This window comes from Micropterus dolomieu, linkage group LG21 (assembly GCF_021292245.1).
Source record: "Micropterus dolomieu isolate WLL.071019.BEF.003 ecotype Adirondacks linkage group LG21, ASM2129224v1, whole genome shotgun sequence".
NCBI classification, from domain to species: domain Eukaryota; kingdom Metazoa; phylum Chordata; class Actinopteri; order Centrarchiformes; family Centrarchidae; genus Micropterus; species Micropterus dolomieu.
This window is the reverse complement of record NC_060170.1, coordinates 9,532,983-9,555,958: the sequence shown is the minus strand read 5'-3', so window position 1 is coordinate 9,555,958 and position 22,976 is coordinate 9,532,983. Positions and strand designations below refer to the sequence as shown.

At 39.4% G+C, this 22,976-nt stretch overlaps 1 protein-coding gene across 2 annotated transcripts in view; it reads left to right on the top strand.

Annotated features, from left to right (window-relative positions):
* The window catches only part of slc39a14 (solute carrier family 39 member 14), a 32,187-nt gene extending 12,434 nt beyond the window's left edge, over positions 1 to 19,753 (top strand). For both annotated transcript variants that reach the window (XM_046035655.1, XM_046035656.1), the window contains 7 exons: positions 6,194 to 6,371; positions 12,236 to 12,405; positions 14,288 to 14,410; positions 16,128 to 16,280; positions 16,690 to 16,921; positions 17,046 to 17,230; positions 18,862 to 19,753. In XM_046035655.1, the coding sequence (XP_045891611.1) occupies positions 6,194 to 6,371; positions 12,236 to 12,405; positions 14,288 to 14,410; positions 16,128 to 16,280; positions 16,690 to 16,921; positions 17,046 to 17,230; positions 18,862 to 19,014 (1,194 nt within the window). In that variant the 3' untranslated portion in view covers positions 19,015 to 19,753. The remainder of the gene's footprint in view (positions 1 to 6,193; positions 6,372 to 12,235; positions 12,406 to 14,287; positions 14,411 to 16,127; positions 16,281 to 16,689; positions 16,922 to 17,045; positions 17,231 to 18,861) is intronic.
* Positions 19,754 to 22,976: the final 3,223 nt, after the last annotated feature.

Genomic DNA, 22,976 nt, shown 5'->3' with positions numbered 1-22,976 from the left:
TAACATAGTTTCATAATAGAATGAATAAATGATAAAACTAATGGTTTATACTATTTTACTTTCCCATGCCCCCCTTTTTATAATCTTTAAACATTTGCCCACGAAACTCATCTACCTTCATATATGAGGTTCGTAAACTTCACTATGGCTAAATGTAAATTAATGCATCTTTAACCATTAAATGTAATAAAATACATATCATTACTCAAAATTTAATTCATTATCTTCAAAGAGTAGGGAAACAAAAACACACAGTAATATATATATATGGTAAGGCATAATAATGACAGTGGGCCTTCTGAGTATAGTTATATCAGCCCTCAAATATCAATAATCAAATATCAACATAAAAACATTACACACTGATTAAGGCACTTAATACTGACAGAAGCAATGGCATACAATTAAAATACTTAACATAATAAATTTAGTGCCTCCTCTTATGTCCAAATGATAGACAACATTACATTCCTGCGTACAGGTCATCTTGCGTGACCTGGCGATGTAGACCATGGACCACACCTAGACTGTACCTAGGGTATAGAGCAGACCAGAAATGGCTCAAAGCAGACATAACATTTGTCAAATTATCTGTAGCATCTGGAATTAAAGTCATACAAGAACCATCAGAAAATTTCAAGTTGCACATAAACCTCCAGTCCTAGCTAACAGAATATCAAAAGCTTGCTGGTGTTTTAGAAGGTCAGTCTACAAGACTTTTAAAGGATCCTTAATGAGCGAGAAACCTGTTACATAGCATTTGCAAAACCCCACGTAGAATAAGATAAACTATCTACATGCAAGGCTAAAGTGTTATTGTGGATAGAAAAAATAAACCACTTTCTCATACCAGGGGATTTTATGACCAAAAGTTGCTGGAGATATGAAATCTGTAGGAAGAGGTTTAGGCTTCCTAACAAAGAGTCTCATTCAAACCAGTTTAACAAGGGTGTTCTGTCATTCGCATCAAATTTACAGGCAGGGTTAAATTACCATAAAAAACAGCATCCTGACCATTACCTAGGCAAGAAATAATAGTAATTTGATCAGCCACATAAAACAAGATCCACCAACAGTCTTGTCCTATAGTAAGACCTTCTCCTATTGTCACAGTTCATTCATTTCCCTGAACAGTATGGATAACAGGGTATTCCCCTCTATATTCCATACATTAAACCACATTCATGAACACTGTTTTCAACACTTCACCTTTAAATGCATATGTGGGACTTCCATCCTGATAACAAAAACAGTAACCACTCACACCTGACTAACAGGTTTTGGTGTAACTTTATTGTCTGTTGAGTTATGAAGTTATATAAGTAACTGCACCATACCGCCATTGTGAACCATACTTATTAGTAGCACACCCACTGTTGAACTGTCTTTCAGCTTGGTCAGTGTATTCAAAGAAGACATCATTCACCTAATCTTTCTGTAGCGACCATCCAACAAGATGTAAACAAGTACCCATACTAACTGTCGGTCGTCGGTCGATTACTTTTTTGTAATCAATCAGCGGGGGTTGCTAGCAGTAATTGAGCCCCCCTTGTGATCATGATATTTTTTTTCTGGAATTCACCACCTTAGATTGATGTCCTGTACCAAATGTTTAGCAGTTGCTTTTGCATCTGCATGTTTAAAGGGAAAAGCTTCTACCCACTTAGGAAATATGTCTACCACAACTAGACAGTACTTAGGGAAATGCTTATTGTTGCTATGTGTGACATGCTCAACATATTATGTTGAGCTAGGCATCTTTTGCAGAGGTTTTCAGCCACTGTGCTGAATCATAAATCAGTCATACCCACTTTTGAAACGTGGTCTAGCCCATGCGAGAGCTTAGCCATGTAAGGAAAAATTTACTTAGGCAAGCAAGGTTTACCTCGCGGACCCCTACAAACCCCCGGAGGGTCAGAACGACCATATTTCAGGTCTTGCCAAGGATAGGACATCTTTTTAAGGGACGTGTGCAGATCAAACGATATTTGTGCCTCTGCAGAATCAAGATACACCTGATATGATGTATCTGAAAATAGCAATAGAATCTGCAAAATAATTTACTTTAGACACAGCATCTGCAACATGTGCTTGGCACTTACAAATAGCCGTTTTTAATTGGAAGCAAAATGGCTTCAAGAAGATTAACAAGATGATGGTGCTGGAAATGTGTACTTTAGAACGTAAGGAATCCTCTATTCTTTATTGTGGGTAACGCCAAATACATACCTGCTGTCAGTGTAGATACTGACAGATTTCCCTGCAAATAATCTACATACTGAATCAAAGTGCTTCCCTTGGATAATACAAAACCTGCCAAATTGTCCTGTGATAAGCTGAATAAGGGGACAGGGATTCCGAAAATCCTTAAGCCCTCAAATAGATTTCTTACCATTTTAAAGGTAAATGCAAACCAGTATTGCGATGCCGGATAGACTAGGACACAAAACAAAGCATTGGCCATATCCATTACAGTAAACCATTTTGCATAGCCAGGCACAGAAGACAAAATTGTGGATGGGCTGGGTACAACACATCCTCATTTACAACACGCAGCTCATGAGCAGGTTGCTAGGATTTGCCATCAGCTTTTTTTACATGAATAATAATAATGAATTACATTTATATAGCACTTTATCATAGATACTCAAAGCACTTCACAGTGAAATGGGGGGTACTCACCTCAACCACCACCAATGTGTAGCACCCACCTGGGTGACGCACGGCAGCCATTTAGCGCCAGAACGCTCACCACACATCAGCTTTGAATGAACAAGTGATGAACTTGATGAACAAGTGGAGTGTTACAAGGAGATGTCAGGCATGGAACAATAATGTTATCCTTCAAGAGTTGCACATTGATGGGAGTCAAGCCTTCCCCTGCATTGCGTCTCAGAGGAAACTGTCGTTTGTTGGGCAGGCAATCTGATTTAGGAACCACACCCAATGGAATGGCACCTTGATCAAACCCACAATTTATAGCTGTTTAGGAACCCCTTCCAATGCTGAATGGGTATTTTTAGACTCAGGGGTGTCCATCACAAAACTATGGATCATGGTGAAAGATGACTCTGCCAATTGAACTGTTCTGTTAGCACTCAACGTGTAATAGGAAAAATGGTTGCTGACTCCCACCCTGTAGTTGACCCTTTTGACCTGCGACTAAATTGGTGTCACAGGACACTCCTATGTCTTTTATGTCTTTCCTCTGCGTCTCACTTAAATCAACAAGCAAAGCAACAAAATCCTCTGCGACCATGATACCATTACCTTGAAACCTTTCATGACCTGTGTCTAGTAGGGCTGAACGATTAATTGTTTTCAAATGGAAGTTGTGATTTTAAAGAACACGATTAGCTAATTGTGAAGACGGCAATTAAAATGTAGCTAAATTATACAGCGCATTCATTCCGTTGTCATCCTTGTGTGACAGATCTGCTCGCCAATCACAAGTGCCATGCGCCTCCTGTAACGGTCCTGCTCACCAATCAGAGTGGGTACATTTTTACAACAACAAACGAAACTAGAGGAAAACCAGCCAAACAGACACAGGCAGCGACTGTGCCGCAGTTTTGTCCGACGTCAACTCACACTGAAGTGTTTCAGCTGCAGAGCGTTTAACCTACACGTTGTTAACATGTTGTTAATTTGTCATTTTGTGTGCTTCAACAACGGATAACCGCTCTCTGTAAGTCCATTCCCCTCTGCTTTGTGTGGGCTACATATCCTATATGGAGCATTTCAGAATAAGAGTGTTTTGCTAGTCTGATTTTGCTGAGTTATTCAAATTTTGCTTATTTGTTCAGTTGTCCTTGATTTTTGTGCTTCTGCTATGGTTAAGTAGGCTTCGTAGTTAAATTGTATCTTTTTGGTCTGTTATGACTGTGTATGTTGTTGATGTATGATGGTCGGGAGTCTGCAAAGGGTGTTTTATATTGAAAATCGACTGGATTCTCTATGCCGTTCTGTGTCTGACTTCCTGTCTGGTTCATCTGCTCTGTGCTGTTTGACGTGGCTTCAGTCAAAAATAGACTGGCAGTGAATATTGAACTTTAGCAAAACTTAAAAAAAAATAGCAAATCGAATCGTAATCGCAATATCTGGCTGAAAAATCGCAATTAGATTTTTTTTCCCCCAAATTGTTCAGCCTTAGTGTCTATCCCACTCTTTTTCAAACTGTTCATCAGTACCTTCCTGTCCTACACGAGATATGCACTTGTAAGTGCACAAGTTTCATTACAATGGCTCTTAACAAAATCATGCAAATCTAAAAAAGAAAAAGAAAATGTTAAGCACGTTGTTTGGGTTGGTGTTCAATTTGTCAATTTTTGGATCGATTCCAAAATGTCAGACCCTTGAAGACCTATAGGTCTAGTGTAGGCAGCATAACTTAAGCTGGAGCTATCCTTCTCTGTAGAGGTATTTGAGATCAAAGTATTGTCATATACCCAGAGTAATCGTGTTTACCTTCTTTCATCAACTTGGTATGTTATAGATGAGGGGAATCTTATTTACACATGTTGTATTAACAATAGATGAACCAAACATATCCAAACAAAAGAAATATGTGAAGATTCGTAGACATCCAGGTCGTAGTTATCCAAGGAAGGTTAAAATCAAGCCAAACCAAAGAAAACAGGCATGAGTGCGAAGTGGTTGTCTCACAACAAATCCTGCTCCCCAACAGGTGAAGGTTTCTCAATTAGGAAGGTGTGGTTGAGTAATCGGGCAGGACCTGAAAGCTAGAAGCAGAAAGAGACAGAAAACACACCTAAAGCCCCTGTTATCTTTATAATCAGCAATCTCTACCACTAACAGAATCTTGTAAGAGTAATTTTATGGAGTCTCTCAGCCTCACAACACTCCTGGGCAACTCCAGCTTTAGTCCTCTGTCAAAGAAGCAGGAGCCACTGGTGCCAGATAACTGAAATATTTAGCATATTTCCCATGCTTAGTGTCAGGGATGATTGACTCACTTGCTGATCTGCTTTTGAATAGATTTACCCTGAGTAATTGTGGCGAAGTTATTAACACTTCAGAGAAAGTAAATGGAACAAGAGGTTATAGTTCAGATGTTGGATGTTGCACTGGACACACAGCATTGTGTGTTCTGTATTTACCGTTACAAATATGAAAATAGAAACTGTCAATTTCTGTTTGTATAAGAGTGTGACTCTGAGAACAGAAGTAAAACAGCAACCTTTGGTCAATAAATGTCACTGCTCCCCATTTAGTGAATCACTTGTTCAGTCACGTTTGACATGATTGCAAATGTTGTTAAACACGATTCAGAGGAGGCTATTCATCACAGAACACGTTGATTTCCAATTTCTTGGCTGCCTTAAAGGAAATAAGGATTTGTTATTGGTGCTGAAAACATAATCATTGAATAGAATATTGAATATATTTCTTGCTGTTGTTATGGACTCAAATTTTCAGTGATTCATCACTTTAATTATGTAGTGAGTCACAATCAAAAGCCCACCTGTGTTTGATTCAGCTTCACTTTTTGTATTCAGGAGATTAAATTCCAACTGGTTTCTGTCTCTCAGTTTAGAGAGAATTTTGAGAGTGTGAATTTTGAGGTTGGATACCTCAAATTTCAGAAGTTGACATTACTGTATGTCTCCTATCTTCCTTGGCTGTTAGGCATCCTCTCTATCTGTATTTATCCAGTTCTACATTAGTGAACATTTTAATTTCCTATGATATTTTGTTTAAATGAATCAATTCTCTAAATATTTTCAAGTTTAATTTTCTGTCTATCAATAAATCTCTTAATTGTTCCACCTCTAAGTTGGTCTGTGGTGAAATTCAATGCAGTGTCAAATACTGTAACTCTTTTTCAGAAGCAATTCTGTAATATTTTCTTCTGAAATAGATTAGGTTGGTCACTGTGTCGCAAAATAAGCAGCTCTTTAAGACAAATTGATAGTTGTTTGATTCAGTGAAGTATTATTGTGTACCAAACTAAAAAGACTACGTGACTGATTTCACGTGAAAAATCTTACATTTACCGAGCACTGGCACAAAATAAAAAGATCACTCCAGACTCAATTTTGTCTGTATCTCTGTGGCTGTATCATCTTTTTTTAAAGCTAAATTACATTCAAATGGGAAACTGCCCACCTTGTTTCGGGTTAGAATTTAAAGCACTTGACCTATCACTGAATGTATACGTTTTCATTTCTAGTGCTTGCCTACGGACACGCTGGCTATTTACAAGATCAGCGAGCATTCACGGTTGGATGGGCAGGGCTTACAGGAGCTGTGCCCCACCATGCTGCAGCAGTTGGATGCAGGCACCTGTAGAGTGCAAAATAAGGAGGAGCCGAGCAGTGACACCTCCCCCAGGCCCACAGACGCTGAAGGTGAGCACTGACATTACTGCACATTAGTATAAAATGTTAGCTATTTGTCTATCTTGTTAACACTAAACATGTTTGTTTTTTTATTTCCTGTTGTGAACATCCAGTTACATTTTATTGATTTAATGTTTCTTGTTCAATCCAATGAAAAGGCCAAAACCAACCATGAATTTGTCCTTATAACAAGTACTGTTTGTGTAGCCAAGGTGCTCCAAAAACTATTTTAAACACATCAGAGAGCCACACTGTTGCATTGGATGACATGTTTTGTCATTATATTGAGCTTTGCTACTGTTGTTTATTTTGACTCAATCCCACATTGAGTCCTGGTGCCGTAAACACTCCTAATGCACCAAATCTGCAGCTGAAAATTGCCCCCAACTCATGTGGGATTTACTCCTCTTTGCGTTTGCTGAAGCTAGTGTCCAAATTTTTAAATGAAAGATTATATTCAAGAACCATTTTCAAAAGCATTTCATCTTCTGTAGGCACCTGTGGGCTTTGTTTTGAGAGACTGACTAACATTTTGGCATTGTTTTTTTGTTATTTGTTTTTTGACAATAACAAAAGAGAATATCGTCAGCCTTATCCTTTACTGTGCTCAAATTTGTTGGTACACTTACTTTATTGAAAGAACGAATTCCTCTTGACAAGTGATGAAATTAAAAGCTTATGCACCATTTATACTTGCATGCCTTTGGTATGTCATAGAATAAAGAAAAAGAGCTGTGAAAACAGATGAATTATTGCTCATTCTACAAAGATATTCTACACATTTGTTGCTACCCCTTTTTAAATAATAAATAATATTATAGTGATATTCTAAACTAATTAATTCCTTTAGCTTGTTATCACACACGTCTCCAATCTTGTATTCAGCCTATTTAAGTGGAGGAAAGTGGCCACTGTGCTGTTTGGTATCATCTGTGCACCACACTGAACATGGACCTGAGAAAGCAAAAATGGTCTCTATGGAAGAAGACCCAGGAGGACTCCACTTTTGAAAGGAAAACATGAAAAAGACAGAATGGAATTTGCTAAAATACATATTGGCAAGCCACAATCCTTCTGGGAGAATGTCCTTTGGACAGATGAGACAGAACTGGAGCTTTTTGACAACTCACATCAGCTCTATGTTGGCAGACAACCAAGTGAAGCTTGCAAAGAAAAGAAGAACACCATACCTACTGTATAACATGGAGAAGGCTCGGTTATGTTTTGAGGCAGCTTTGCTGTGCCTGATACAAGGTGCCTTGAATCTGTACAGGGTACAATAAAATCTCAAGACTATCAAGGTATTCTGGAGCGAAACGCACTGCCCAGTGTCAGAAAGCTCTGTCTCAGTTGCAGGTCATGGGTCCTCCAACAGGATAATGACTCAAAAACACAGAAGAATGGATAAGAACAAAACATTGGACTGTTATGAAGTGGCCTTCTATGAATCCCATCGAACATCTATGGAAAGAGCTGAAACTTGCAGTCTGGAGAAGGCACCCATTAAACCTGCGACAGCTGGAGCAGTTTGCTCAGGAAGAGTGGGCCAAAGTACTTGTTAACAGGTGCAGAAGTCTCATTGAGAGCTACAGAAAACATTTGATTCCAGTCACTGCCTGTATAGGTTGTGCAACAATGTGTTAAGTGCAGGTTCCCTTAATTTTTTCACCATTTTATTTTCATTTGTTTTATTATTTACAAAATGATGTTGAAAAACAAAAGCAAAATCTGATTTCTATTAAACATGAAACGGTGGATGCTAATTGCTTTTGTCAGGAAGTTATTTCAGGACATTGTGCATTCTTCGTTTTTTGTTTAGGGGTACCAACAAATTTGAGCACGTCTGTATATTGAATGTGTTTGTATACTTTTTGATATACTTTTTAAGATTTCTGATGGCATTTGTGTTGGTCAAACTTTTATATTTTTACAGCTTCTTGATCAGTTTATTGTATATTTGAAGTATTTCGCGCCTGTACTCATTTTTACAACCTTTTTTTCAGTTAAAATATTACCAATGAAAATCTAATGCAATGAATTGAAAACATATTTCTTCCTCAGAGCTCCAGATCCAGTTGCCTAGAGAAAGTCATGTTGTGATGTCCCCTCAGGAGAAGAAAGCCAAAATAAACAGGAACAGTTAGTCAGGGCTCAGATTGCATTTCTCATTTTGGCATATTGACACAAACCCTTCCTTTAGACTCCATATTCCTGCCTCAGTCAGCATATCCAGTATGTAGCAGATATTCAGGGAAAGACAGTCATCCCAGCTACAAACTGCTCTTCTTTCCTTTGCTGCCGACCCATTGTAACTCCATACTGACTGCAGACTGTGCACAATCAGTAGGCCGTCCTTGAGTGCCCTGTAAGCCATTCTGGCATACGCATCCAATCTGAAGTTCTCGGAAATGTGGAGTGCAGCGTAGCCTGTTGATCAACTAGCCTTTGAGTTCTTGTTGGATGGAAGCTAAATCGACTTTGAGGTATGTGGCTGGTATAGAAATGCTAGCTAATGACAGACTTTGCGAATTTGGTCAACTTGTATGATGTTCTGCCCAGAGAGCTGCAGCAGAACTGATGTTCGAATGCAGCAAAGCTTCAGGAATGTTCATAGTACTTCACAAGTTCCCACTAAAAGAAAAATAATAGCTTCTGACTAAAGGCATCAATGGCTTCATATTCTTTTTAAACTAATCACATTGTGCTGTTGCTTTGCTAAGCCAGCCAACAAATTTCAGTTTTTACTTTTACCCAGTGTATCTCATCCTTGGCAGGTAGAGGAGAAATGATTCGGTGGCTGAGAGCTCTGGCTCTATCTCTCCCTTTCCACTGACAACTTTGTTTTCCCTTATCATCCACTTAAATGCCCTCTGCTCGCCTCACATGCCCTTGTAGCCAGCTTATTTTTTCTAGAGAGCTGTTTTTTTCCTAGGCTGTGGAAATCTGCCAGCAGCAGGACGACGGATGGAAATTAATCTCTACTGCAGATCTCATTGGCTTGTATATCCTGATCTTTTCTCATGATCTAAATGTGACACTTGTGCAGTTTCTTTTCTTCCCGGGATCCAATAGCTCACATACTATCAAAACATATCACTGGTCATGTCAAGTACACCTACCCCTCCCCTAACCAGCACCTTTTTATGTGTTTTCATTTTGTTCATCCAAAGAAGGTTAAAGTCAAGGGCAACTGGACTTGGTTGAAGTCTTCTCACACATCTGCTGCTTGACACTAGGGATGGACGATGTCTACAATGAAAAATCAGAATGGAGGATGTCATCGGGCAGCATTCATCTTATGTGCATGTGTTCTCGCACATACTTCACTCAGTAAAAAAAATGCTAGACTATTAACTTGCGTTACAAGTCACGGTGGATATTTTATGCACGGACCAGGTAAAGCAATGGTGAACACAGATGTTGGTTTCAGTTTTTTGATAGGCTGCGTCATTAATAAGCAGGCTCACCTGCTGCCGCGATAGCGGATCGCGGGTGGAAATATACGGAAAAGAGTTCTCAGTCTTTTAGGCGAGTTTATAAAACATACTGCGGATGGAGAAAATGGAGCAGACGGGAGGAGAGAGACAGAGCGAGGCGGGGCAAGCCGGGGTGTTTACCTGAGGTGTGAGTGTGTCAGAGTGTGTGCTGCTTTCACAGGGTGGTATAATGTGAACATTTGAAATTAGTTTTTGCGGAGGGGGGGGGTTACAATCACGATGCAGGCTCAACGTTGTGATGTCTTAATTTATATGTATTATCCTATTTGCCAAATTATGATTATATCTTAATTTTATCACAGTCTACAGTCTACTACCTTTTATACATTATCAAATGCTTATTTTCCAAGAGACTTGACTTCACCAGTTCTCATCATCTAGTTTTTGTTTCCTTTCTCAGTGTGGAAAAGTTATCTCAGATAGACCATAAATATCTGCATTTTACTTCTTAAAATCTTTTCCATAGACCTCACGTGTGCTACAGCCTGAACCGACAAAAAATTCACAAAACATTTAACTAATGTGCACTAACCATATTTCTTTTCTACAGGTGTCACTTAAGGCAGTTGTCCCCTTTTAAAAGCAAAGCAATGTCTTCATGCAAACCCTTGTCACCTTTCTAAATTGTTTCATTTGAATTGCGGTTAGAGACCAGCAGAGGTAAAAACCATTACTACTTTACTATATGCTCCAGTATTTCACAGTACTCTGGAAACAACAGGAATGTCAGAAAGGCATTTAAAAATACATACATATGTAATTTATTTCAACCACATGGCAAGGTGCCAAACCCTGGGTTTAGAACCACTGAATTAAGGTACTTCACAATGTTTACATAAAAAGATGCTTTTAAACCAACAGTGGTGGCTTTGTGTACATTAAATAATGTATAACATCCACTCCTAACATCCAAAATCACATGTCTGTCGCATGTAGATTTGTTGCATTGAAATGCAAGTAAATGTTATTTTATTTGCTTGCATTTCAATACAGCTGATACATATACAGAGTTGTGAGATCAGTATTTGTATTTCTAACATGGTTTTAGGCAACATGTTTTTGCCAACATTGCCACACATGGATGCATGGCGGTTTGTTTTAATGTTGCACCTTCCTCTTCCATCCAACGTTCCTGTCTCTCAAACCACCAGTGTGGGGCTTTTCTTTCCTGAGTGTGACGGTGATCAATGCCTTCTCCCTCACTGGAGTCTTCATCGTGCCTCTCATGAAGACGCGTTATATGAAGTACGCTCTCACCTTTTTCATCGCTCTTGCCATTGGCACACTGTTCTCCACTGCCGTGCTGCAGCTCCTGCCAGAGGTTTGCCATCTATCCATCCATCTTTTCACATCCCATTTAACACCAGTCATAGGCCTCTTTAGTTCACTGTGGTGCCACATGGCTGTTCACAAAACTAGTGCACCTTTGGCCAAGTGCCCCTTTGTGTCTGTCTTGGTTAAATCTGTTTCCACTGCTTCCTGCCTTTGTTTTCTCTCTGTGGTTTTCCCCTCTAATAAGCACTGTGGAAGGCTTTTTGGTTTTGCTTTGCCCACACTGCATCACAGATCATGTGAGGGTATTTCTGTATTTGTGTGCACTGCATGTTTGTGTCTGTGTCCGCATTTCAATGTTTTGGCTTTGAGATGTAGGCTAGGTATGATGATTTTCTTGGCGAGATAAATCGGCTCTCTCTTCTGTCACTGCAGCATGTAGAACAACTAAACAGACTCAACATAACAGTGTCTGGTTTTTTGGCTTTGGGATTCTTACATTTTCACTTTGTGGAAGACGATCCTGGAGAAATGGAGTGCAGTACCCTTTAAACGTCCTTCAAATTGAAATGTGACCCCTTGTTAGCAGTGCTTCTTCTTCTACTGTTGAGCTATTTAAAGTTCATGTGCCCCCTTTAGTGTCTGCAGTGATAGCTAGAGTTTACCCTGAGGCTAGGACAGTGGTGCAGATGCACCTGAGTGGACTAGGACAAAGTATGTATGTGTCTGTGCACAAGGTTTCAGTAAACTGTAATTTCACCTTAATCACCTCCCCTCTCTATCAAAAGAAATGCATGGGGTTCTAGGACTGCCTCAAAGGACAACACATTATTATCTTCAAATGCAAATGAAAGGTGGTGTCTCTTTTGCTGATCTGTTTTAAATGGACAAATGAACCTGTTGTCTCTGGAAAGACTTGCAGGTACATCTCTTTTTTTCCTCAGGTTGATTTCATTCAATTCATTCCTTTCTTTTCAGGGACTGATCTGGTTGGTGTTCCTTACCTTGGTGATTAATCTGATAAAATCAGTTCTCAACTAACTAGCTCTCTCTTTTTTTCTTGCCTTCCCCCTTCCTTCCTCTTCCCCCCTCTCTGTTGATCAGTCTGGGGTTATGGGATCCTGTGTGTGACACTGATCTCTCTGTGTTCGCTGGTCGGGGCGAGTGTGGTGCCCTTCATGAAGAAAACCTTTTACAAGCGACTGCTGCTCTACTTCATAGCCCTGGCCATTGGCACGCTCTACTCCAACGCCCTGTTTCAGCTCATCCCAGAGGTAGTGTCGATGCTGCTGTGACTCACTTAGCTGCAGCTCCTTGACTTTGCCTCAGTGTGGGGTTGCTATGCAGTTTCAGGAAAGACCATTGAATATTGATTTTTACATATCGAAAAAAGCGTAACGAATATTTGATTGCCCTGTCCTGATTCCTATATCGCAGTTTATTTTTTTGTATACCTCATATAAATAGGATGGGCAAAATAATAGAAATACCTGACAGTGTCTTGAAAACTGTCACATCTTTGTACAACTGTTTCAACAAAAACTGAACACTATAACCTTCTTGAAGGATGATTTATTGCATGACTGTACGGCGACACCACTGCTCTCTGAAACCCATTATTTTCAATGGCTTGCATCATGCCACAACAACTTTTCATTGCATCAAATCGCGATGTCTGAAAGGGCCTTTAGTCTGCGTTCATTTTAGCTAGGAGTATCAAATAAACTGGCAACTGGGTGCACATTGTGAAATAGAAAATGTTTATTGATAAAATAACTACAACAACTAAATTATCAAATCAAAGTGAATTTGGATTTAAAAACTGGAATTTATTTGACTAAACAATTGGTTGTTTAGTGCTGCTGATGAATGCTGTAATGCAAAAGTCTTAAAGCATATTTCTGGAAACACTTTCAAATTTGAGCAACAGCTAAAATGGAAACATTTAGCTAAAATGGAGACCTTTATTCATTGTGAATACTTATTTACTTTATTTATGAATTACTTTCCTGAATTGATCATTTTCGATCTTTGTGAGCAGTTTTATATCAGTTTCGAAACGTTGTGAAACTGTAGGTGTGTTTAATACCAGACAAATAAATCCACTGACTACATTGAAGTGCACACAAAACCAGGTTATTGCCAGATATCAGGTTATAGCACTAATGTGGTTGCTGTAAAACATGCATTTGCATGCAGCTGATAAGTAATCAGCGTTACAACAAAGGTGGCATATTTGAAGTGTATCAGTAATGCATGAAGCTGCAGACTACTACCACTTTGTTTGTCTGAAGCCTTTTGTTATATCGTTAAAAACCAGAATAAAAGTAAATATGGCTATTGTCAAATTTCTACCGAAAAGATTTTGCTATGAAATGTACTTGTATCTTTTGCCCTCATTAAATTCTTCCATCAATATGAAGTTAAGGTTAAGGTACATGTCAGCACACTGACTGAAGTTCAGAGTTAGAGTGGCACAACCCACAAATTGGAGCATTTCTCTTAACACATTAAATGCTGTCTAGACTGTGTGCACACCTATCATGGGCAGATTTACAGCTGTTGTGTAATTCATTGCATGAATGGGATCAATAGTAAGAAAAAAACGTGTGTAACTCAGAACTGAAGTGGTTTAATTTCTGGGAGGTTTGTCTCTACTGGAGGGGAGACGATTACATATATAATTCAACCTGTCTCTCAGATTAGAGGCTGCAGTGAAAAATCTCTATGATATTTTAAAAGGATATCAGCTCTGTTTGAAGTTATTGTTCACGGATTAATTTAACAATGGACAAAAGTAAAACCATCCAAAGACATTCAGCAGGTTGAAGGTTTCTATTGAGATCAAACTGCTTTTGATCAGCAGCTGACCCTGACAAAACAATAAATTCAACTTATCTCTTTTCTTCAGTCAGCTGACTGCACAGCCTAGACCCAGAGTTCAAAACAGTTCACCAACCACCAATTGTTTAGAAAACCTGCTAAATCATGATTGTTAAAATTTGCCAGTTCTTTCAAGTAATGCCTCATTTCAAAAATATGCACATTGAGGACACAAGGACATAAGGTAGAGACGCTGTCAGGCAGTCACGATGTAATAACAGCTCCTATAAATATTCATCACCAGCTAACACCGTCTCCTTTCCTGCATGGTAGGCCTTTGGGTTTGACCCAATGGTGGATTTCTACGTGTCCAAGTCTGCGGTCGTTTTCGGAGGATTTTACCTTTTCTTCTTCACTGAAAAGGTCCTCAGAGTGCTTCTCAAACAGAAAAACAGGGTGAGTACATAGCAAGAATGATGCAATATATTGTTTTATTTCAAGATGCATGTGGTGGGAAACTGGCAAATTACAGTGGCAGCAATGAACATATCCATAAGGTAAATATATAACAGCAATATGTGTCAACTTTACAAAAGTTGCACAATGAGTACTTTTATAAGAAGTTTGTTGAAGTAGGTAGCTGCTAAAGACCAGAGAAGTGGGCAAGTAAAGTTTATTTATTATAGCACCGTTCCAGAACAAAGTGCTTTACAAGAGGAAGAAAACAAAGAAACATCAAAAAAAACAAAAGCGACAGCATCATAAAGTAATAATAAATAATCATCAAACAGTAAAACATATGCAACAACGTGGAAAAAAAACCCAGTAAAATAATCAGTCCATAAAACACGAGTAATAACAAACCTAAAACGCACAGGTTTGCACGCTGTTTTTAAAGGCATCTGCGGAGACAGCGGCATAATGTAAGTCAAAAGGAAAAGCATTCCACAGTGTCGGAGCCACTTGCACCTTTTACAGTGAGTCAACATCTCTGTCATAGTCTCAACAAACTACATTTTGTGAGTCTCAGAGCTTTTTTTTTTTTGGTTTAACAGCTTGTATCCAAGGTCTGCACACAAGACTCAACCCAGTATGATGAGTATGAAATCAGGACTCCAAAAAAAAGGAGAAATTAAATATTGCGAAAAATTGTATTTAATTTAATTGCCACACCAAGCCAGGTTGTTATGTTGTTGTCAGGTAACTAAATGTTTTCACTGGATGATTGCCCAATGATGATGCACAATTTATTTGTTCCTAGTTGTATTATCTGGGCATCAGTGGTATGTTTAACCAGTTGGACTGGACTTTATTGCCACAGTACCGCCCTCAGGAGTTTACATACAGTGAAGATGCACTCCCTTGTGGAAAACTAGTACTGTACATACGGTAGTAGAATGAAAAATGTGACACGTGGTCTTATGTCCCCTTCAGGTTGGAATTCACTTTTTCCTTTGATTTGCCGTTTACGTTTTACACAGAAAGTCCACAAATTTGTGACCTGCTACACATTTGTACCAAATTAATGCATCTATGAAGGAAGATCTCTTTCATTTTACTTCATAGTTGTCTTTAACTGTTATACGTGGAGCAATGTTTTCTTGGCTGTGATGTAATGTGGTTAGTTGGCATACGTGTTTGTATTTCAAAGTTATTTAAAATGGACTTTGTTCTTTTCCTGTGTGCCTTGATTTTGTCCATTGGCCACTTGTGCCTGCCTTGCCTAAGTGCAGTAGTGTACGTGGCAGGTGTTTTGCAGGTGTTTGGCAGCTAAAATCCGATCTATAAATAACTCAAAGGTGCTTTGACTTGCAGATTTTACTCTTAATTAAATTTAGAAACCACCTTTACTGAAATTATAAGCTGTAGATGTTCATACAGCTTTCTGTTGCTCTGGATTTTGCTCACAAAAGGCAGCAAGGAATGTAGTGAGTGTGTGATTGTGATTGTGAGACAGTTACTCCACCTTGTGGTTACTGTGCTTTGAGCCAAAAGTTTGCTGATACAGATGCTCTCTAAACCAAATTGGCACGTGCAGTGCTGCTGTTCTTTCTTTAAAAAGACCATTAACAACTCCAAATCTGTCAGCGTCAACTTGTTTTGAAAATGTTTGTGAGATGTGTAATTTTGTAGTGTAGTGTTGAGTGTCATCATGATGTCTGTTTTCTCTCAGAATCACGGTCACAGTCATTACCCTGATGCAGATCATGTGGAAGAGGGCGAAAAGGAGAAGCTGCAGCAGAACGGGGAAGCCAGCAGTCTGGCTTTGGGCAAGGTGGACGCAGGGGAGGGCGAGCTCATGCTCAGTCCTGCACAGACACCACAGGTGAGGGTGGGGGCGGAGGATGGAGGACAATAAGAACTTGATTTGTTTAGTTGTCATTGTTGTTATTGTCTGTTTTTCTTAATGCATTTTTATTTTCTGAGTAATTTGCTTTTCATCACTGACACAAACTGATGAGTTAAGTAGAGAAAATCTCTCTTTGGTTGAACTGCTGACATTACATTTTCAACCTGTGGTGAGGGCTCAGCACAAACGTATGGAACCCCTGATTTAAATGCACCTGGTAACTCAACCAAATTCAAAATATAAAATACTTAAGATTTTGTATTTGTATCCTAGCTATCATGTGAATTGATAAACACATCCTTGTTCATGAAGTCATATTTGCATATTGCTGCTTTTTCCACATGTATTTACATCAAATGGGTCTCCCTCACTCTGTTCACCCCAGGATTCCCAGAACCCAGACAGCGGGGGGCGGTCCGGCAGCGGTGGTGGCTGCTACTGGCTGAAGGGTACGTCCTACTCTGACATCGGCACACTGGCCTGGATGATCACATTAAGTGATGGCCTGCACAACTTTATCGACGGCCTGGCCATCGGCGCCTCCTTCACTGCCTCCATCTTCCAGGGCGTCAGCACCTCAGTGGCCATCCTGTGTGAAGAGTTTCCCCACGAGCTGGGTGAGTTGGGTCGCTGGGTTGAAACATCCGTGCTTGGCAGATTGAATCTGCAGTATTGTGCATATTGCGCAGACAACTCTTCGATATATTTATTCTCTTTCTGTCATTCTGCCTCTCTTTTCAGGAGACTTTGTGATCCTGCTGAACGCTGGAATGAGTATACAGCAGGCTCTGTTCTTTAACTTCCTGTCGGCTTGTTGCTGTTACCTGGGCATGGGCTTTGGCATCCTGGCCGGCAACAGCTTCTCCCCCAACTGGATCTTTGCCCTGGCTGGGGGAATGTTCCTGTACATCGCTCTGGCAGACATGGTCAGTGTTTGAGGAAAGGGATGTTGTCGACACCCTGTGTTGTAAGGGTGAATGTGTTTTTTGTTTTTTTTAAGGTTCTCTTAAGACAGCAGACTTCATGTTAAACTTGTTACAAGAGGATCTCATCTTTAATTCCACACACTGGAACACATTTGTAGTTGGGGAAAGTAAAGAAGAAATTTTTGTCTTGACCAGGTACTCATGGTGATGTCACATCATGTACATTTGAGGAAAAGATCCTGACTTTTATGCATAGTGTGGGTCAAGCCTCACAAACACTGGACTAAAGCAACTCGATGACGTCTTTGTTATACCCTCCCTGCAGGGCAAATGCCCAATCGCCATCCACCCACGCATTGTTAATCAGACATGCAACTGATTTCTCAGGTTGTGTAGGACTCCACATGACTAGTAATTTGACTTTGACATGTAAAATCAGAGTGAGAATCAGTATTGGAGAGTAAGGAGCATGCCTACTGATTCGACTTTCCTTTGGTTATTGGTATGGCAGAAGCGTTTCCTCTTACATTTAATCTTTTATGCATGCTTTTATTATTACTATGGAGACAATTACAAGACAGTATTTCATTTATTCACATAGTGTTATTCACATAGTGTTGTACAGCTTGATATTTTGAGTTTGTCTGTAGTTGTTTTGCTCCACAATCTCTCTAAGATAGCTGTGGCTAGACAGTAGCATGTCCTAAACCAGTCTCGCCCTCTTTTAACCTCGGAGCTCAGTGTCCAATAACACAGACAGTTTACGTTCCATTTCTGACCCTGAGTGGCTGTTAAGTCAGTTAGTTCAACCTCATTCTTTAAGATTTTAGTGTAAACCCTTGTTAATCATCCATCTGTGCCATATGCAATATCATCTTCATTCAGCCTCCCCCCTTCTGTGCCTTAGAGGTCACCCTCTCTCCCCATTCCCAGTGCTCTGATTACCGAAATGAGCGTTTTGTCATATTTCATCACATACCACATAATACCATATATATAATATCTGACACTCATGGGCAGTTTTAAACAGACAATCTAGCAATATTGTCACCTGCTAGGTTTAAACTAATCAACATTTACCCTGATAATTTCCTAAACCCTTTGTGCTCTGTATTCATTACAAATATAGGATATTAAGGTCTTAGTAAGTAATACTAAACTTGAACATCCTATGCTGTCAGTAAGGTATAAAAAAAAACACTATATATAAAAAACATAAATAAATTAACCGTTACCCTGATAATTTCCTAAAACCTTTGTGCTCAGCTGTTCTTTGAATTGTTTGATATTGCCTGCGGGGAAATTTGGCACCCCAGATGGGACGGAAGCAGTATTCGGACAGAAGCCGGCTTATCTCTGGGAAATCCTCCCTACAGGGAGAAGCTATGTTCAGCAGAGCCCTGATCTTCGCTCCGTTCCCCGTGCGTTCGATGTAAAATTTTAACCAGGCCTTTGCCGAATGATGACGATTGTGACGATGACGATTTTGTAGACAAAGGATCCTACTTACTAACAAAGGTGAAAAGAGAGGGAATACTGTTCAGCAAAGAGGGTGATGTATACGAGACCATATTTACACAGTTATATAGACGTTTAAAAAGTCCTTTCCCTCTCTGGTTTGTGCTTCTCAGTTTCCAGAGATGAATGAGGTGAGTCGTGAGGAAGAGGACGCGGGCGGCAGCAGCTTCCTCCTCACCTTTGCCATCCAGAACGCCGGACTGCTGACGGGCTTCTCCATCATGCTCCTCCTCACCACCTACTCTGGTCAGATACAGCTGGGCTAGCACCGGACTCCTCTGGACCAACACCGGCCCTGACCAATGTTGAAATGAAACTGAGATGTCAGCTGGTTGGTGCTGGTTTAAACTGATCCCCAAAAGGAGAACTTTTTTTCTCTTTATCTTCCCAAAGTTAGTTTTAGTTTTCAGGACCCTGGAGTTTTTGAAGTTTGACTGCTGTGCGGCAGGTACGCACACTCCTCTATTAAAAAATATTTGAGTAGCTGTTTGTGCGCAGTTCCCAGATGCAGTAGAACCCAGGCGGAGGGGGTGGCAGCCTTCTTTTTAATGTTTTATCAACATTTTCCTGACAGCTGCTCCCTTCTAGAAATATCAACTGAAGCAGTCTACAGAGACTAGAGACGTGACTCCCTCGCTGAAGATGAACTGACGTGTAATCCCGACCCAGTCCCTCAAACGTTTCTCTATTTCCCAGACTACTGATCAGCCATTTGCCCTTATTTTTCCTCCTCCCACCCCCTCAGTGGATGTCATTGAGCCTCAACTGAGATTCAGTAGATACAGAGCATTTATATCTCTAATCCTCTATGCCCGCAACACTTCCTCAGGAGGTGGGAAAAGCACAATAAGGTAACAGCAGATGTATTTTTGACATCCTTGAGTCTTTATCCTTCTGTCAGACTGTTTCCCCTTTCCTTTTTTTCCATTCCATACCAAAAACAACTCATTACGGAACTGACCTGGAAGTTTGTTCGTGTTAACATAAAACTGACTTCAAACTGTACTGTATTGTTTGTGTTGATATTGTATTTTTTATACATGATAAAAAAATTATTAGACTTTTGAAGACCAAATATGGGCTGACCATAGAGAATGGTGAAGGGCTACGCAGTGGTGTTTGGAAGGGCACAGATTCTTCTCCTCAGTATGGACTTGTCTACATCGTCGGCAATGCAGTTAGAAATGAAGCTCGTGGTCAGATATGTGAAGCAACATCAAGTCCAGAGTTTGATCAAACGCAGCAACAGCATTTCTCCATACCAGTTTACCATCTGTGCCCTTCATTAAAGGTGGGATAAGCGATTTTAATCCAACTCAAAATTCAAATTCAGAGAATATCTCCTCACGGTCCGCTAGCTGTCCGTTCTGTGTGCGCGCAGCCCTGGCTCTGTAAATGGAAAACAAAGTGGATCGGACCAAGTCACACAACACTATTCCAGCAGTTCTAGACATTATTTGTGTTTCAGGTAACGTTAAATTACTTGCCCACGGACATTTAGCTTACTTTCTAGTTTTCCAACATATGCTGTTGTTGGGATGTTAACATTAACATTTATTCATTTAGCTGAAGGTCTAATCGCTGTCTGGAGCTGGTGCGCTGGCTCTGAGACCGTCTCGTCCTCTCTTCATGTTAGCTTCGCAACAGCAAATGTAGCTAAAATTTGCTAACCCTTAACTTCAGCAAACGTTAGTAAAATTACTTGCTTTGTCATTGTTCGCTCTATATCATTGTATTTGTCATGGTGCTGGATTTCTCCAGAATTGCATACCCCACCTTTAATATAGCATTGAATAGCTATAGTTTTTTTATTCCTTGTACTCTTGAGCTCAAAGTGCACATCCCATAGATTATTTTTCCCAAATTGTCTATTCTTTTACTGTGCAGTAATTAGTTTGAACAGAACACTGTAAGCTAAATCATAAACTATAGACACGCACATTTCGCCTAATGGTCTGTGACCTTATCCATATTAGTCATAATAATGATATTATATACTGGATCTAGTTAGGTCGTTATGACAAACCCTCTGATTCTCTCTGAGTTACATTTTTTGACCAGAAGTATGTGGACACACTTGTCTCCCTGCTGATATGCATTTTTGGTCTGTGATTGTTTTTCATGGTTTGCCAAACCCCCAGTTTGTTTTGCTCCAAATATTGCTATTATGTTGGCGTCACAGAGCTAAGCAAACGTTTATACCTAGACATCTTTGAAAGAGCCAGAAAATAATTTAATAACAGTGGCAGTACCTCTGTTCTGAAGCTATTTCCTGAATCCTCAAAGACTCTTCTAACCATCTGGATGAAAAAATTGTTTGTCTGCCTCTTAGTCCCAATGAAGAGAAATCTTAAGAGCTATAACAATTAGTTGTTTAATCCATTAGTTGGTCAGTGAACAACTAATAGTTGCTGTCTTGGTAATTGATGTAATGTTTATGTTCTATAACTGGTTCCAGTCTCTCAGATGTCAATAGTTGCTGTTATTTTCTGCTGGTTGTCTGTTATGATAGTTAATTGAATATTTTTGGCTTTGTATTTAAATTGACAGATGAATTGATAAATAAATAAGTTGTAGCATTAGAAATCATGCTTGTATGCCACAATGAGCTGCTAACTCTGTGGCAATATTTTGGGAATGTCCTTTCCTGTTTCAACATTAGGATTCCCCTGTGCACAAAGCCAGGACCCCTAAATAAATGGTTCCCAGTTTGGTGTGGATGAACTCGTGGCCATGTAAGTGTTTGCCCTCACTAATCCCTGCAGCCAGGTTCCAACATTTGGTGGAAAGCCAGAAACTAGAAGAGTGGGGGCTGTCATAGCGGCAAATTAATTCCCGTCATTTGGGAATAAGATGCTCAACACCTACATATGAGTGCAATATTTGGGTATCCACATACTTTTGGCCATGTGGGAACCAATGCAAAACGGTTTATTATCTGTAATGGTGATTGTTTATTGGAGCGTTTAGGGGACCAGTTATTTGTGTTGTTGTAATGTGACTGGTTTCACTTTAGCAAACATTGTTCACATTGCTCACCATAGCAACATCGTCCTTTGTGCTACTTGTACTAAAAATTAGTGCAAGTTTGGAGGGTGTCTGTTGATCCATATTTACTGATATCTTACACTGGATTTCAAAGTCCACTGTAAGTTACATGTAAACACAAAAGAAGCGTAATCCAGTACCAAAAGCTACATACTTTTCTGTAGATTCAATCTTAGCATAGGATAGATAGGTAGGCCTACTACAGAAAGTTTTGTTGTTCCTGGGTGAAGAAGGCAAGCCATTAAAACGGGTACTAGGAAGTACAGTATTACTGCTGCTTGATATGTATGGTAGATTATTTATTGTTGTTTGAGCCATAAAATATTTATTTTATGTTTTATAACCAACATAAAGTATTCATTTTCCAAGCCATGAAGGCAGACAAAAATTATCTCTTTTGTTTGTTGTGCTTCATCTTTGTTGTAGCATTTTATTTTGAATAAATGTGGGACGGCTGCCAGAATTAATAATGAACTTTTATTTGCATTGCAGAGATACACAATTTCTGGTCAGGTATGATAATCTAAACATCACAGTTAAGGTCAGAGACAGAGAAGTACATCAGATAATCAATTCAGGAGTACACAGACAATAAGACGCTTTATTGGTGCAAAAAAACTCTCTAATTTCAACAGAAGTTTCTCTTTCTCAGCATCAGCAAACCAACCAATGATTGACTTTCTGGAGATTTTAATGATTAATGGATGCGCTTTCAAACTTGTAATGCATAATTTTGGAAAATATTGTACCTAATGTAATTTATGGGAATCCTTGTTGGCCTTGTCTCTGTGTCATGGGAATCTTTTCTTTTTTATAAACATCCTTTTCCAAGAAAATCATGTGTGATCTTGTCTTTGTTTACCATCCTAACAGTTTATTTATTAGATTTTAGTGCTAATGAAGTGCTCCATCTATAATCCTCTGTTAAAGCAAAGCTTCTATCAAAATTCAGATATAATATTTTAAATTCCATTTTTGAGGCACTATAGTTAGCAGATTAGTTAGCAAAGATACCCTCCAGCTTTAACTATGTTTAACAAGCAGATGTGCTTCTCAGAGATGGATTCCTTCTCTCCTGGGGTACATAATGGTTAAAAAACAAAGTCAAAACCATTTATAAAATTGTAAGGAAGGGTACCATGTTGTAACAGCAAGCATTTTCTTTCTCCAAAAGGTACAA